Raw genomic sequence first — 16,544 nt, 5'->3', positions numbered from 1 at the left:
TCCTGGAATTTTCCATTTAACATTTTCAGACTGCAGGTGACTACAGATAAACTATAAGAGAAACCTCAGACAAGGGGAACGACTGTAAATTATTATTTTAAAAATATTTTCTAAGCATCTAGACAAAATTCCTGTCACATGGGAGATTATATACAAATGGCAATAAATGAGACTTTCAACTTAAGTAAAACATCAGATTGTAGTAAGTTCTAAAACAGAAATAAGCACAATAACATGATAAAAAATAATGGTGGAAAGGGGCCGGGGAGATGGCTCAGTAGAATAAGTGCTTCCCTGGCAAGCGCAAGGGCCTGAGTTCAATCCCCGGGTCCGCAAAAAAATAAATAAATAAATAAATAAATAATAATAATAATAATGGTGGGACACTGGGCATGGTGGCGCACATCTATAATCCCAGTGCTTAGAAGGCTGAAAACAGGAGGATCAAGTCCTATCTGTGTAGTGAGATCCTGAATACATAAAAAATAAAATAAAATAAATTTAAAATAATAATGATGGTGGGAAATTTCTCTTACACTGCTCTAAGCCCTTCTTTTGTGACATTCTAGATGATAATTAATAGGAAGAAGGCCAGCGAGATAGGTCAGCAGTCTAAAGTGTGCATAGATCTAAAGTGCCTGCTTAGGCAATTGTGCAGGGATCTTGGTTGCATCCCCAGCACCACATGCTGTGCCAGAAGCAGGCAGGAAGGCAGGGAGGCAGGGAGGAAAGTGAGCCAGGCAGCTGGCCAGCCAGGCAGCCAGCATGGTGACAACACACCTGCAATCCCAGCATATGGAAGACTGAGGGAGGAGAATCTTGTTTGGGAGCAGGCTGGGCTACACAGTGAGGCCCTGACTCAAAATGTGAAGGGAGGTAAGGAGACAGAGACAGAGAGAAGAACAGAGAGAGACAAAGACAGAAAAGAACCAGCCATTCCAAGACAAGAACAAGTGGAACCCATATACAAAGAACATGAGTTAAGGAACTTGCCATATTCCAGGAAGGCTAATGAGACCAGAAGGTTCCCAGAAAAAAAGAGTGCCTAGGTAAGGTTAAAGAGATGAGTGCTAAATACAGAACATCTAAATTGTTCTAGCAACAATTAGAAAACAAAGAACCCGGGAGATGGCTTAGTAGAATAAGCGCTTCCCGGGCCAGTGCAATGGCCTGAGTTCAGTCCCTGGTTCTGCCCCCCCCTCAAAAAAAACACACACACAAAAAAAACGAAACACCCAGATGTGATTTATATTTAAGATTACTTGCTATTAGATGGAAAAGAAACTGGAGAAGCAGACCACATAAACAGTACACAAAAGAGGCAATGATGACTTGGTCCAGTTTGGCACAGTAAAAACACAAGTAAACACTTTTTTTTTTTTTTTTTTTTTTTGACGGAACTGGGGATTGAACTCAGGCCCTTGTGCTTGCCAGGGAAGCACATATTCCACTGAGCTATCTCCCTGGCCCCTCAAGTAAACACTTCAGCAATATAGTATGAAAGCCAGATTGAAAGAATGACTAACAGACTAGACATGGAAAGTATAGGGGAACAAAAGCAAATAAATATTAAGTTTCTTTGTTAAACATTTTTTCAGAGAGTGACAATTAGTTTTACCTAGCTTCATGAAAGCTCAAACTACATAGTCTTAACTCAGCAAACAAAATGTAGAAAAAAAAAACTAATAAATTTTAAAATAAGGCACCACAGGGAAAACAGGACATTCTTCTAAGTTAAGTATGAGATTTTCATATCAATAGCTGAAGAGAAATTATACATTCATATGCACATGCACAAGTGCTTCAAAATAATACCTGAATTCCCCACACATGAAAATTTATAAGACAATGTTAATGTTTTCTTATAATTATAAGCATACAAAACAGAAGTTATGTGGAGCAGCAGACAGCCCTACTCTCCTTCACTCTAGAAAAACCAGTGATTCTCCATTGTCATATCTTCTTATAGCACTAGATCTTCTTTTTTTTCCTTTTTTTTTTTCTTTTTCTTGAGAGGAGGGAGTTTACAGGGGACTGAACTCTGAACCTTGCACTTGCTAGGTAGGTGCTTATGACACTGAGTTATCTCCCCAGGCCAGCACTAGATCCTAACTAGGACTCAACATCAAAATTACCAGAAAGGCCTACTAAAATACATGTGCAGAGCTGGATGGAAAGAAAAAGTAAAGGAATTATAGTTAAGAAATTGGGTTGTTGAATTATTGAAACTGTCCTACCAATTTGATTTGAAACTGTCTCATTGCTATTTGTTTATCAATAAAATTATGGGGGAAAAAAAAAAAGAAACTGGGTTGGTAAATTTAGGATGGGAACCAGATAAAAAAATATATACTTGCAAACAGGCACAGGTTCAATCCCTGGGCCTGCAGTGCCAGCTCCACCCCTGGGGTGCACTGAGATAGCAACTGAGACTGGGTGTGGTAGTGCATGCCTATAACCCCAACTCTTAGAGGCTGTAAACAGGTGGATCACTACAGTCCGATCTAGTAGTGAGACCCTGAATACCCTGTAGACTTTTCCCTAAAAAAATTAAAAAAAAAAAAATTACACACACACACAAATACAAATACAACTTAGGAGATGCAGATGTACAAACTTGGGAAATCAATAAAAAATGAAAATTATTGGGGACTGAAATAAAGACTGCTGAGCTAAATCCCTATTTCTCTTTATTTTGAGAAAGGATCATGCTAAGTTTTTCTGGCTATACTGAAACTTGCAGATTTGCAATTCTTCTGCTTCAGCCTCCTTCGTGGGAGTATAGGTATGCGCCACTATGCCTAGGTAAGCCAACTTAATTTTTATAAAACTTTAATTATTAGCCTTTTCTAATATTAATGATTCAAGGTATGAGGTAAATCCTTTATAGTGAAAAGTATTTCATGAATGTAAGTAAATTTAGACAACAAACTTTTTCTTACTATAATAGGAGTACGAAAAGCTTTTAAAAAGTAGCAAATCAGGCTTGGGTATAGCTCAGTTTTAAAGTCTGTTGCATTAACTGTGATAGTCTTAGGCCAGGGATATAGCTCAGGGCTGCCTGGCAAACATGAGGTCCTGAGTTCAATTCCCAGTACCAAACAACAATCGCGCATGGTGGGGCCGGGAAGATGGCTCAATGGAATAAACGTTTCCCTGGCAAGTGCAAGGGCCTGAGTTCAATCCCCAGTTCCAAAAAAAAAAAAAAAAAAAAAAAAATCCCAAATAGTGATAGGCCTTATACCAAAACCATTATAATCAAGTGGCAAAACAAAAGGAATATTTTACATAATTATGTTCAAAGTAGACCTTTTGGGGTGGGGGTTGGCGGTCATGTTCCCCACTGATCTTTAAATGCAGCATTTTTTTTTACTGATAAAACCAAGTGCAGGTATCTGCTAAAAAGCTCTTCCAAGCAATTCTTACAAGGGTAATATTATTTCCTGCAACTATAGGTACACAGTTTACTCCCTGAGGGGTTATGTATGAGACATAAAAATCCCTCAACAGGAATTTCTCAAATATCTCCAGTATTTTAAAAGTTGGAGGATGTAGTGATATTACACGAAATCCATTTATTTAATGCAAGAAACCATAAAGTTTTTACACTGCAACTATAGTCTTTTTTATAGAAATAAAGATGGAAAAAATAAAAGAAAAAGAAATAAAGATGGAAAACTCAGAACGCTCACATTTGGGAAATTAGGCAGATTTCTAGAAAGGCTTTCAAGCTGATTTTTTTTTCCCAAACTGATTTTTACCAGTGAAACTAAGAAAGCCTATTTCAATTATATTCTGATTTTTATGACATGGTAAAGTAACTCTAATCTTCAAGGACTAGACCAAGTGCTAAAAACGCAAAATTAATCTGCACTATAAAAAAGCACACAACAGATTTTTCTTCCAAAGATAAGAAATTACAATACCAAGAATATGAATACCATAATTTATAAAATACTAGGAAGTAATACACCTGAGCAATCACAAAAATTTTCTTTTCCACAGAAGAGGTCAAAATGCACAACCAAGCCAAGTGGGTGACACACACCTGAAATCGCTATGTGGATGATCTGGATATGAAAAAAACTGGAAGCACTAAGAAAATGATGCAGGCTGGCCAGATAGTTCAGCGGACTAAAGCACCTGCTTAGGCAGAGCACAGCAGCCAGGATTCAATACCCGGAATGCTGTGCCACCCCTGCCCCTGGGGTGCACGCTGAGAAGGCCAGGACTTTGAGACTGGGGCGTGGTGTTGCACACCTGTAATCCCAGTGCTTGGGAGGCTGAAAACAGGAGAATTCCTACCAGTCCAAGCTATGTAGTGAGACTCTGTAGACCCTCTACTAACTATAAAAAAAGAAAATGATGCAGTACCAGAAAGCTTCCTCATAAAATGTATTTAATCTCAATGACCCAAATTCAGACACATGTATCAGTGTATAAGTCTACCATATATTATTCAGTAGTATTTGATGACGATCATAAGGCTGTGTAATTACTTTCTTTTCCATGTCTTCACAGAGATCTTCAGTGTAAATTTAGCCTTGTCTCTATTAAGAACATCTTTTCCAAATGCACTGTCATTAAATATTTTTTTAAAAAATCACTATAATATAGACCATGTAAAAAAATGCTGTACTTAAGTCCCTAAAACTGTGAATATCGCATCCACTTAAAATACGTTCTGTTAGGGTTTTAATTATAACTTTAGGAATTTTATCCATTGGTTTGTATAAAGTTAGCTTACTGAGTAGGTTTTTTTTTTGTTTTTTTCTGGTTTTTTTTGGTGGAACCAGGGCCTTGCTCTTGCCAGGCAAGCACTTATTCTACTGAGCTATCTCCCCAGCCCTATTTAGTGATTATCATACTTGGAGAAACAGAACAGTGACCTATCTGCCTCCAAACTTGGAATGTCCTGAAATGATAGGCTCCTCCCTAGCCATTCAATGGTAGCAATATTTAAAATCATAACACTGTCATTATTTAAACAAAAACTCAAAATGGGGTAAAGAGAGGTGCTAGCCACAAAAATAACTTTTGGAGATCGAAATAACTACTTTTCTTGTCAAGCAATAATGAATGCTTAACTGTCAATGGGTCCCATTTCTAGTGATAAATAACCTTGTTTTGTTTATAAATAAATATATTCTCAAGACAAGAATGTCTTGTCTTGAGAGTTCAATCCCTAGTACCAAAAAAAAAAAAGATACGTCTGATTTTAACTATAATTGTTCACAAAAAGTAACGTACAATTAATCAAATTTAATTTTGGATTCTTTTCTAATGAGTAAGACTGTATCAAATTAAAAACAAAAATTAAGTTTTACTTCAAGAAAATCAACAAAAACTTCATAACACTAAAAACAATTTAGTAAATTTTCAACTTTTAATTTATTTTTTAACACATTTTAAGCATATTTATTAAATGTGACATGTCAAGTACAATACACCTGATTATTACCTCCCAACTTGCAAGTTCAAAATTTAAATAGCCACACTATTCTTAGCCTATTAATTTTTCAGGTATTCTCTAAGTTTTATTTGACAATGTGATATAATAATTAATTTACATTATTTTTGACCCATTAACATTACCAAAGTAGAAGAAATCCCTGTTGCCCAGTTTTATTCAATTTGTATTTGTGATCTTGATTGAGCTTCAGTAACCCCTGTAACAATGAATTCAATAACCAGTTATTTAGAACAGACATGAACCAGAAATGAAGCAAAACTATAAAACTAGTCTCAGCTGAAAGACAACTTAAATGCCAAATACCTTATTCACATGCAGTAATTCAAGTCCTGATTCAAAGGCTTTTTCTTATTTTACAAGAAAAAATATTTAAAATATTTGTGTGTTCTTAGCTTCAGCAGATTAAGAGAAGGAGGACAAATTTCAGAGGAAAGTAGAAAGAAGAATGGTTAAAGATCTGAAGTCCCATGACAAGTAGCAGCATCAGCCTTGGCTCATGGAGACTTAGAAACTCTGGCAATGGATCCCAGCAAGTGCTGGGTTTTAACAAGCTTCCAGTTAATTTAAGATGGACTCTCAAATTTGAGAATCACTGTAATAAAAGAAAGAATGCTAGCAGCACAAGAAAGTCATTAGTAAAAGGAAGAACTCAAAAAGGTTCAAATAAACCTTGCTGAGAATGGTCCTTTGAGGGACTATTTTAACAGACTAATAAGAGGCAAGAGAAAAACCTTACCTTCAAGGAATTATAGTCGAATAGATAGAAGCAGAGGCCAAGGAAAAGGATAAAGGATCTTAGTACTTATGTAACATTGAAACAAACTGCTCCAGAAATCCTGCTACCTAAGAAGTCTCAATTGTATTCTGATTAAATACAATTATCAAGGCATATATTATTCAGCATAAATCAACAAAAAAAGACTACAAGTACTCTGAAGCAAGACAAAACTGAGACTTCTGGCAATCATTCTGTGCCAATACTGGAAAATATGCAACATCCCAACAATTAAACTATAAGCTCCTGATATCCAAAAAGAATTCAGGTACACTGTTAAGATTTATTTTGCTAGTGAATTTAGTTAGTGCAGCTGTTTTGCTGATGTTTTAAAAGTAGATACAAAAAAAAAAAAGTAGATACAGAAGGTGAGGGTAGGTTTTAAAAAAAAAAGTAGATATAAAAGATATAAATAAAATAATGCTTTAAAATGTATATTCATGAGGTTACTGGGATCAACTGTTAACAATTTTGCAACTATAGAAGTCTGAGAAATACAGCCTGACTACTTAAAATAATGAAGTCCAAAGTCTGGAGAAGAAACTTCACAGGAGAAACTTCCAGGCAAGATCCAGCTCAGTCCATGCATGCTTCTCCATGCTTTCCCTCCTCCTGCTGATTGGAGATGCTGAGCAGCTACTTGACCTGTGTCCCTAATAGGTTATATGAAGAAAAGCACACTAGCCAATCTGACCTGCTGTTACAAAACCAAGAAGTGAATTTTTGTCATGTTCAGCAGCTACACTTGGGATATACTTGTTTCAAAAGTTTAACCTATCACTATTTCACAAACACTGGACCGGAAGATTATGGCCCCATAGTAACCACAGCTTAAAAGGCAGTTGGTAACTAACAATATATAAACATCCTATTGACTTGCAATGTTTTCTCACATGTACATCACCCCCACCCTTCAAAGTTATTAGTTACTAATTACTATTTTAGGAACACTTCTCTAAAATCTTTACAAGCCTATCTGAACACCCTGTAGACCCTTCCTTAAAATACAGCAACAAAAAAGTACAGTTATAAGACAACTTTTTCTATATTAAGAATTAAGTACAATAACCTATTTTTTAAAATAATTAAAATTAATCAGGTGCAGGGGCCAGGAGTTAGATCCCTGGCTGCCCTGCCAGCTCTGCCCCAGAGCAAACTGGGATGGAGACAGATTGGGCGTGGTGGCACACACCTGTAATCCCAGCATTTGGGAGGCTGAAAACAGGAGGATCACTACAAGTCCAATCTGTGTAGTGAGACCCTGTAGACCCTGTCCTAAATACAGAGAAAAAAAAAGAAAGAAGAAAAGAAAGAAAAGGGATACATCAGTGATTTTTCTCCTTTCAACTAGGACCCTTCCAACATGGCCCCCTCTACAATCTGAAAGACAGAGTAAGAAAAGGATGGCTTTCACAGTACTGCTAAGAATCAAAGCATAAGAAACACAAGATATAAAAGGACTATTTGCATTCTTACACAATTAATACACTCCTGACTATACAAATAACATGAACAGTGAATTTTTAACCAAATACTCTAAAGAGTACCTACAATCCACTATGCTCTAGTAAGTCAAAAGGTTAGAGAAGAAATGGTCCATGGAGGTCATTATCTATATTCCTGAGGGAAGGAAAACAAAAAACAAGACTAAGAATTGTAAATATTCTTAGGTTTTAAAATTCATGTTCTTTCTGCCTTTCAGTTCATTCAGAACACTACAACACAATGATTTACCCCAGACTCACTATGAAATGCAGGTAACATGTTGGGATTTTCTATTTATACAAACTAATGAAGACATAAGCCACTTAAAATCTTTTTCAAATTCTAACACAAATATCACACATGGCTTCCCTTTTTTCTTATCTCTTATCATTCTATTTTTGTCTACTAGCCTGTAGTCACATTTAGATGCACATATTGCTAAAAAAATGGAATTTTAGATTTGATAAACTTTAAAAATCATCTGGTATTATCTTCTTAAAAAACAAAGACACTAAAACACAGAAACCAAAAAGCATATAGAAATCCATAGCTTTTAGGAACACTGTACTATGTTCTAAAGACCTTTGGGTTATAATCTAAAGGAAGCAGTCATCAAAATGCCATAAGAGGCTCTGCTGCAGCTGCAGGTCACTGAATCCATGAAAAGAAATCCTACTTACAGAGACCCCTTAAGTCCCCATTCCCTACTTATGGGGAAAAAAAAAAGACAGCCAAGACTGTAATTTAAAGAGGGAGCCCACAAGAGAAATTCTTAAGCCTAACAGGACAAATCAACCAGGGATTCCCAAACAACAGAATCTGGTCCACTGGGAGCTATTCAGGCCTTACCTGACAGGTCTCCAAGCCAGCTGCAGCAGCCATATCCCTCTCTGTGCCACAAACGTCTCGCCTCAGTCTCCTGAAATTCCCAACTGTGACAGGAATATAGCCAGCTATGCTTCTCAGCCTGGTTACAGTCCTATCATTCTATTATTAGAAACCTTTCCTGGGATATCACAATCTGCAACCACATAAATGCAGACAAAAAGCAGCCCCTTCTAGGGCGAGCTTAACAGTAAAGGACAATGGAAAGCTCCTCTTCACAAAAACCTTGGGGATTCTGACCTCAGGGGCAAAATAATTAATTTTTGAAGTTGTTTTTTTTTAATGTGCAAAATATTTCTCAAACTAGACAACCTTCAAAGTTTTGAATGATTCTGGTGAATATATCTGAAAAACAAAGTAGTTATAAAAAAAAAATGGAAACATACAATTTAGTTTAAAATAATACTTACAAATACTTTAAAACTAATTTTAAAAATGTTTTGGTACCTTAAAACACAATGACTCTAGAGCTTTGATGCTGTTAAACTTAACAGGAATATTTTAGTTCTTCTTTGGCTACCTATATACTTGGAACATTTGAAGTTTTTAATTATTCTTCAAAAAAGTCTACTTTTTCATTAAATTTTGATTAAAGTTCACTCTACTTAATACTCACCAATTAAAAAAATTATTACCCAGGACAAAAATGAAGCTTTACTAAATAAGTACCACTTATGCCTAAATCTGTAGTAGATAAGAAACAGCATGGCCCCTTCTTGAGGAATTTGTAATATGCCTTAGGAATTTAGACAAAGCAATTATAAAGAATATTTCTATGCTAAACCACCTCCGTTAATAGTAAGTACAAAAATAATTTGGAGAAATCAGTTAACACTAGAATATCAAAATGAGTTTGTGGTAGAATTATCTCCCCCAAATAAGTTTGTGGTAGAATCCATTCAATGGTAGACTCTTGAAAAATACAAGGAAAGTATCTTTAGAATTATATCCCCTGGGCATGGTGGTGCATGATTGTAACCCTAGCACTCAGGAAGCTGAGGCAGGGCGATCTCTGAGAGTTCAAGGCCAGCCTGGATTACACAGTGAGTTCAAACTACTACATACTGAGACCCTGTCTCAAAAAGCACAAAACAAAACAAGTAGAACAATGATAATTAACAACTATATTACATATTTTTATAATTTTGGTTTTCAATTATTGTAACACTTAATAAACAAAATAATTTAAATGATAGCTTATAAAGCTTTTGTGTCTTGAGTGATTTAGCACAGAGCCTAAGGCACACAATGGAAATATAAATATGAAGTCAGATATTCAGCAAAACCAGATTTATCCTGCGATGGTTTCTTAATTTCCCAGTGGTATACTCCTTACCTGAGTATAAGAGCAATAATATAGCTAGATATGTCTGTGTGTTTAATGTAATCCACACAACTACTCCAGTCCTTACACCCTATAAAAGTTCATGATTTTTTGCCTACATGATATTAACTTTAATATTTTGCCCAGTTTGCATTATTTTCTCCTGTCTTTCACTAGTACAAGTTTATGGACACACATAAATACAAAACTAGCCTATAGAAAAAGGGCCGTCATACAGAAAATATTTTATTTCATTCCCTTGTATCTGTAAGGGCTTCTTACAGATAATTCTTCATTAACAAGAAGAACTCATATATGGAAGATAGAATCAATAGTCTAGGTCAGTACAGCACAGAATTTTCATCTTCATTCAAACAGGATGTACAATGGAGCTTCCTTGGTTAGCTAATGAATTACTGTACAGTAAATGACTGAGGATAGATCACAGTTTATCAGGAATACCACTTCACAGACTGCTACTATGAAACCTCAAAGTTTCAACCTCGGTCTATAAGCAATGTGAGAGTACTGCCTACAACTATTACACAATTTCGCTGGGATTAAAAACTGCATTTCTTCATCTGATATGAAATGCCATACACATAAGGAATCACAGATTTTTATTGTTTTTTAGCACAGAACTTTAAAATGAAAAGATCTTCTTACCCGAACCCCTCAACATTACAAAAATAGCTATTTTAATGTCTATAAAGTATTTTAATGCTCCTGAACAAGAATGATAAATACGTATTTCTTTTCTTTCCCTTTTCTTCCTTCTTAACACTTACTGTTTCTTACAATAATAATTAAAGTGATATTGGCCAATTTTATCTACCAATTTAGCACCATAACCCTCAGGATGATATAATACTTAGTACCCCAATAAACTGAACCTAAGAATATAAATATTTTCTTTAGTGTTTTCCCCCTCAGAAAACTGTAAGGATTGAGTATGTGGCTCAGTGGTGGAACACCGTTCCGGCATGCACAAAGTCCTGAGTTCAATCCCTAGTACAGAAAAAAATTTTTTTAAAAACTCTCTAATTAAAAAAAAACCAACTCTAATAAAATCAAATTAAAAAGAATGCAAGTCTTTTGTTTGTTTCTTTGGTATCTGGGATCAACTCAGGATCTTGCGCTTGCCAGGCAGGCACTACATCACTGAGCATATATATCCCCAGTCCCAAGAACACAATTTTTAATGTCACATTTAGTACAATGATCACTCTTCTCTCCAAATCAATTGTATGACATTTGCTATAATTTACAATAAAATATATCAAACAATCCAAAACCCTGCACTACTGTCATCTTGAAAGATTAGATACTTGAAAATAGTGAAGTCGCTATGGTTCTTTTTCTCATTTATACATCTGTGACAACATTTTCAGAGTAAAAAACAAAACAAAACATCAGTGTTTCTTATTCTTCCCAAATATCCACACAATTAAGCAGAGCAAGAGATGCACAGCACCCGAGAGGAGTATGAAACCACCAAATGACCTATAAGAACACTAACCAGAAACTTATGCCGTGCCTGTTGCTACCTCTCTTTAAATCACTTTTAAACATACTGTAAACCACAAAGTTGTAACTAAAAAGTAACTAAAATTTATACTACTAAAGTAGACTAAGAAAAAAAAATTTTTTAAAAGTAGACTAAGACTTTCTTTACAAAGTCTATTCTCAAATCAGAGATAGCAAGAAAAATTCTAATGAAAATGAATTATCTGTAATTATTTCCATGATAAAATTTTTGTTACACAAAGGATTAAAGTCTGAGCTATTATTTCACATGCTTGGCATAGTGGTAATTTCATTTTTAAAGCTCTATTCAAAAAAATCTTTGCTAAGCAAGTGCTATTACAAAGATACATATTTAGATTTTACCTTATATTAAAGTATACTATAACAAAAATTAATGTATACTATAACTTGGAGAAGTTAATTTCTGAAATGCTATGAAACTTACAAGATGGTAATAAAAACTCTGACCAGAGAAAAATGCATACCTACAAATAAAAATTGTCCATATAATTGTAGGGCTTCTTACAGATAATAAACCCCAACTACAGTACCATGCCTTAATTGTTCTTACAACTACTTCCGAATGTAACTATTGTTCATAGATTAAATGTACACAAAATATCAAGTTAAGAGATCCTTGACTTGTTAAAACAATAAAATCACTATGCATACAATTCAACAGAAACAACATATCACATAATTTTCATGTCTTGTGAATCAAGTATAGCTATAATATTTTACTTCTTGCTTTTAAGTAAATAAAATTAAAAAAACAATTTATATTTAAGTGATCAAAAATTTTAAAAAAGAAATATAATTCACTGAATCTTGTTATGCCAAACATTACCTCTATTCTTTGTAATATGTGGAGATTGGAAATGTTTAAAGTGGTTCAATTTTGCTCAAAGATTTTTATTTATAAGAATGTAGATTTAAATATATGTATATGCGTAATATTTTCCCACATATAAAAAAATAACATTAGTTTACATAAGTGCCTAAGAATATAAGGAGTTACTTTCTAGGGCAATAGTTTGGAGGATAATTTTAAAAAATAAGAATTTATTAGTGAAAATTATTAATTTATTTCAACTACAGTAGACAAGAAGTATTACAAGTAAAGAAATGTCATAATCTTATATAATCTAAAGTAGAAATGTCAAAAACCCTTTTTAGGCCTTGAAAAATATTTGTAAATAAATGATGGAAAATGTTGAAGGGGTAAAGTGATTTTCTAAAAGTAAGGCAGGCTATCTCAGTAATTTTGCATTTTTGTACTCGAAATAAAAAAATTTGTTGGTAAAATAAATAAATAAATGGCAAAAATTTTTGGACTATTACCTTCTGGTGTATGTTTATACAATTTTTTTTTTTTTTTACATCCTTGTGCTACTTATTTATCTGAACCATCTCCACAGTCCCAGTGTCTTTTTTTTTTTTTTTAAATCATAAGGCTTTTGTTTCTGCCTTAAGGTTTCCCCACAGAATTAACAAGTCTTTTCATTTTGTACAGTTTTTGCAGCATGGATCAAACACTGGCTTAATATACTGTGTGAAGAGAAAAAATTGCTTATGCAAGTGAGCTTTAATGAACAAATGTATATTTTCCCAAAGTCTGAGTAGAGTGTGTGTGGCTTTTTTGTTTCTAATTAATATGAAGAAAGTTCGTCCAGTTCTTACAAATATTAGTCTTTTAATGGTATCCATTCTTCTGTTAAGTCATTTACTAAAAAGGAAAAGTATGAAGAAATAAGTCATTCTAGCACTTTCAGAATAATTTGAGCTTAGATGACTGTTATTGGAATACTTCTGAAATATTCGTCATAGAGTACTTAAAAGTACATTTAATATGCTACACTGATCTATTTCTAATGGTTTTAGACAGTGATTGATTTCATCATAAATAGGGACCATAAGTGTTGTTTTTGTTTTGTTTGTTTTTTTGCCTGGCTCAGGATGCCTTCAGGGCAGGTCTGGTATGGCTTGAGCATCTGGGGATCGAACCACAGTAACCTGGGACTGACTGCTCTGTTTAAGCAGTCACTTAAATAACTGAGCTAATGAGCAGGCCCTCTAGGTTAGGGTCCTCTAGAAGAGTAAATAGATTCTTAGCTAAGTAAGTTTTAAAATTAATTTCATCCTACATTTAAACTGTGATGCTCAATTAGGGCCATTGGAAGACCCTATAAACAATTTAATACTTACTGAAAAGCTTAAACAAATACTACAAGTATTAATGGAAAATTTTAAATGACCTCAAAATCTAATGTTTCCTTTTTGTTTGTTTTGTTTTGTTTTTGCTTTGTTTTTTGGTGGAACTGGGGATTAAACTCAGGCCCTTGTGCTTGCCAGGGAAGTACTTATTCTACCGAGCCATCTCCCCAGCCCCTAATGTTTCCTTTTTATTTCCTCATTATTTAAAAAGAATTTGGATTGGGAAGACTGAGGGTATAGTTCAGTGGCAGTGTATACATATATTTAAAACCTAGCTTTTATACTGGTACTGTCCTTTTAATGGAAAGCCTGAAACAGTTTAATCAAATATCTGAAAAAAAAATTTACTTCTGATACAACGTACTTAAGAAAACCAATGGTCTGTGATTAATGTTTATGTCACATTAATTTAGATGCTTTATAAACAAATATTTAATGGTAAATTATAAGACTACTCAGAAGACTAGACAATGCCTCTTTAAGAAATTTCAGGTATACAGTTGATGTGTAGCTTCTGCTGCTGTACACAAGGTGAACATACTTTCAGGGGATGACTATCTTAGTAGTGTACAACTCAGGACTTTAGGTCACCAAGGATATTTAATTCTAACACTGTTCTCTAAGGAACACAGGAAAATTTACAAGTTTAAATGAAGCTGAAAAGAATAATGATAGAAGAAATGGTAAGGGGACAAATAGTAAGAGGTGGGTTAGAAAAGAGAAGACAGAGTAGGGACAAGATAGAATGGAAAGGAAAGGAGACACTGATGAAATTCTTGGCAATAAAGGTTGTGTTATTCAAGTGCTAAGTTACCTATGATATTTTATATGTTACAGTTTCCTGGTGGTCTAGTGGCTAGGATTTATATGATAATCCAGATGCTCTATCCCATAATGATTTTTATTTTTATCTTGACTCATTCTTCTTGATTTGGCATCAGTACCAAAACCTTACTAGATTTAAATCCCTGGAAGCAGGGACAATTCTAGGGTGATCTAGATAAACCTTTTGGTTTTGTTGTAGTGTGTGCATATTTCATTTTACTTCTGTTTCTGGAATGTCCAAGACCAAGTGGTAATTTTCCAGTACAGGTTCTAGAAACATAATTTATCGATGCAACTCAAATATTTTACAGAGTAACTACTTAATGCCTGTTATGAATTCCATGATTATGCCTACCTTATTTTTCCAAACAAGACAGAAGTGGAGATGGGTGGTGTTAATTTTATGATATTTTAACAGTTCTATATTAATATTAAGGTCTGTTACAGATTAAATACAAATTTTGCCTAAATTATTAAGATAAAGACTTTAAGAACACCTTAGGTCTCTCAAACAGTTGCCATGAACTGTGCCTTAAAACCTTGAGTGTTAACTTGCCTTTGTACACATTTTTCTGCCATCATAGTATAATTGGAAGAAAATGACTGAAAAATATTCTTCCCTACTATTGTGATACCTGAGGTAATATATTTCTTTCCTACTATTGTTTATAATATTTCGCCTGATTTAAATTACTACTATAACACTTATAATCAAAATTCTGAATGGTACTACATCTAAACATGTATTTAGAATGTCATTTTAGAAATCAAGAAAAAAAAAAAAAAGAGGAGGGCTTTGAGTCATATATATCCATCAATATTCCCTCTATTTCTAATGCCTTTACAAAATGTTTGAGTGACATAGCACTTCTGACTTTAAATAATAAGGAAATACCAAGCTACAAACCAGTATTTCTTCTGAACAACCGTTTTATCCTTTCAATTTATTTTAAGTTTTTAAAAGACCTTATATATAACCTCATTCACACTTTAATTTTGCTTTGAAATTCTTAACTACATATTTGACCTATTGTACCCAAAATTAAAACATAAAAGTCAATATGCTCAAAAGTGAATCATTCAAGTACACAATCTTTGTTCTGATAAATAATGGTGCTGACAAATTTGTTATCTGGAACTCACTGGAAGTAGTTACTCAACTTACCTGGTGCTAATCCAGCAGTAGCAGGGCTTCCCATGGATGGGTGAGAGAAAACTTGAGAGAAGGCAGACATATTTGACTGGGACACGTTACTCAGCCTGGAGGTTGATCCTCCTTTAGGAATAAACTCGCTTGCAGTAGGATTTGGTGTCTATTTAAAAATCAAATATAGTAAGTTAACACACTTTAGGCCCCCAAAAGACATGGTTACCAGTCTTACTAGTCTTTACTAGTCTTAAAAGTACTAGTTGTTACTCCACTATGCTTTATTTACAGAGTAAAAACTTAATGAAAATTTGACAAGTCTTTTAGTTTCTATTCTTTGGCATAGTATGTTGAATTTCTCAAGAAATTTGATCAAATCTGATCATTTTAATCTTTCATTTGCAGAATTCTTAATGTGTAAAATCTGCCTTTAGTTTTCAAGCATGCGACATTACTAAACCAACTTAACACATTTTTGAGAACTGGGAGGTGGAAACTACCTCAAAACTGAGCAACAAGTTTCAGATGTTACAGATTTAAACAACTTCTACCAAGATAAAAGTTGAAATAACCTGTTGTTCAATATGCATCACTTTCTTGTTCTGTGAAAGCAAAAGTTTCCCTAATATGATGCCATGATAGATAAAACACTTAAAGCAAGGCAAATATCTGGGAGGAATCAAGGTAAGGAAAAAGAAGTTTTATAAAAGAGCCACTGGAAGCTTAAGCAGCATTACATGTGACCTGTTCTTTAAATATTTTAGTACAGAAAACAATTTTCACAGTGATAGTATGATACAACCTATTTTATACTTAAGTGGTATTGTATTTCTCTAGCTTTAAAACTACAAGACCATTCATTATGAGAACATATATCAAATTCATAGTC

At 34.1% G+C, this 16,544-nt stretch overlaps 1 protein-coding gene across 7 annotated transcripts in view; it reads right to left on the bottom strand.

The window, feature by feature from the left end:
* Pan3 (PAN3 poly(A) specific ribonuclease subunit) overlaps positions 1–16,544 on the bottom strand; it is a 153,453-nt gene that overhangs the window by 58,681 nt on the left and 78,228 nt on the right. For all 7 annotated transcript variants that reach the window (XM_004631052.2, XM_023715009.1, XM_023715010.1 and 4 more), the window contains one exon: positions 15,674–15,821. In XM_004631052.2, coding sequence (XP_004631109.1) covers positions 15,674–15,821 — 148 coding nt within the window. The remainder of the gene's footprint in view (positions 1–15,673; positions 15,822–16,544) is intronic.

This window comes from Octodon degus, unplaced genomic scaffold (genome assembly GCF_000260255.1).
Source record: "Octodon degus isolate 3935 unplaced genomic scaffold, OctDeg1.0 scaffold00038, whole genome shotgun sequence".
In the NCBI taxonomy this organism is placed as follows: Eukaryota; Metazoa; Chordata; class Mammalia; order Rodentia; family Octodontidae; genus Octodon; species Octodon degus.
This window is presented reverse-complemented; position numbering and strand designations above follow the sequence as displayed.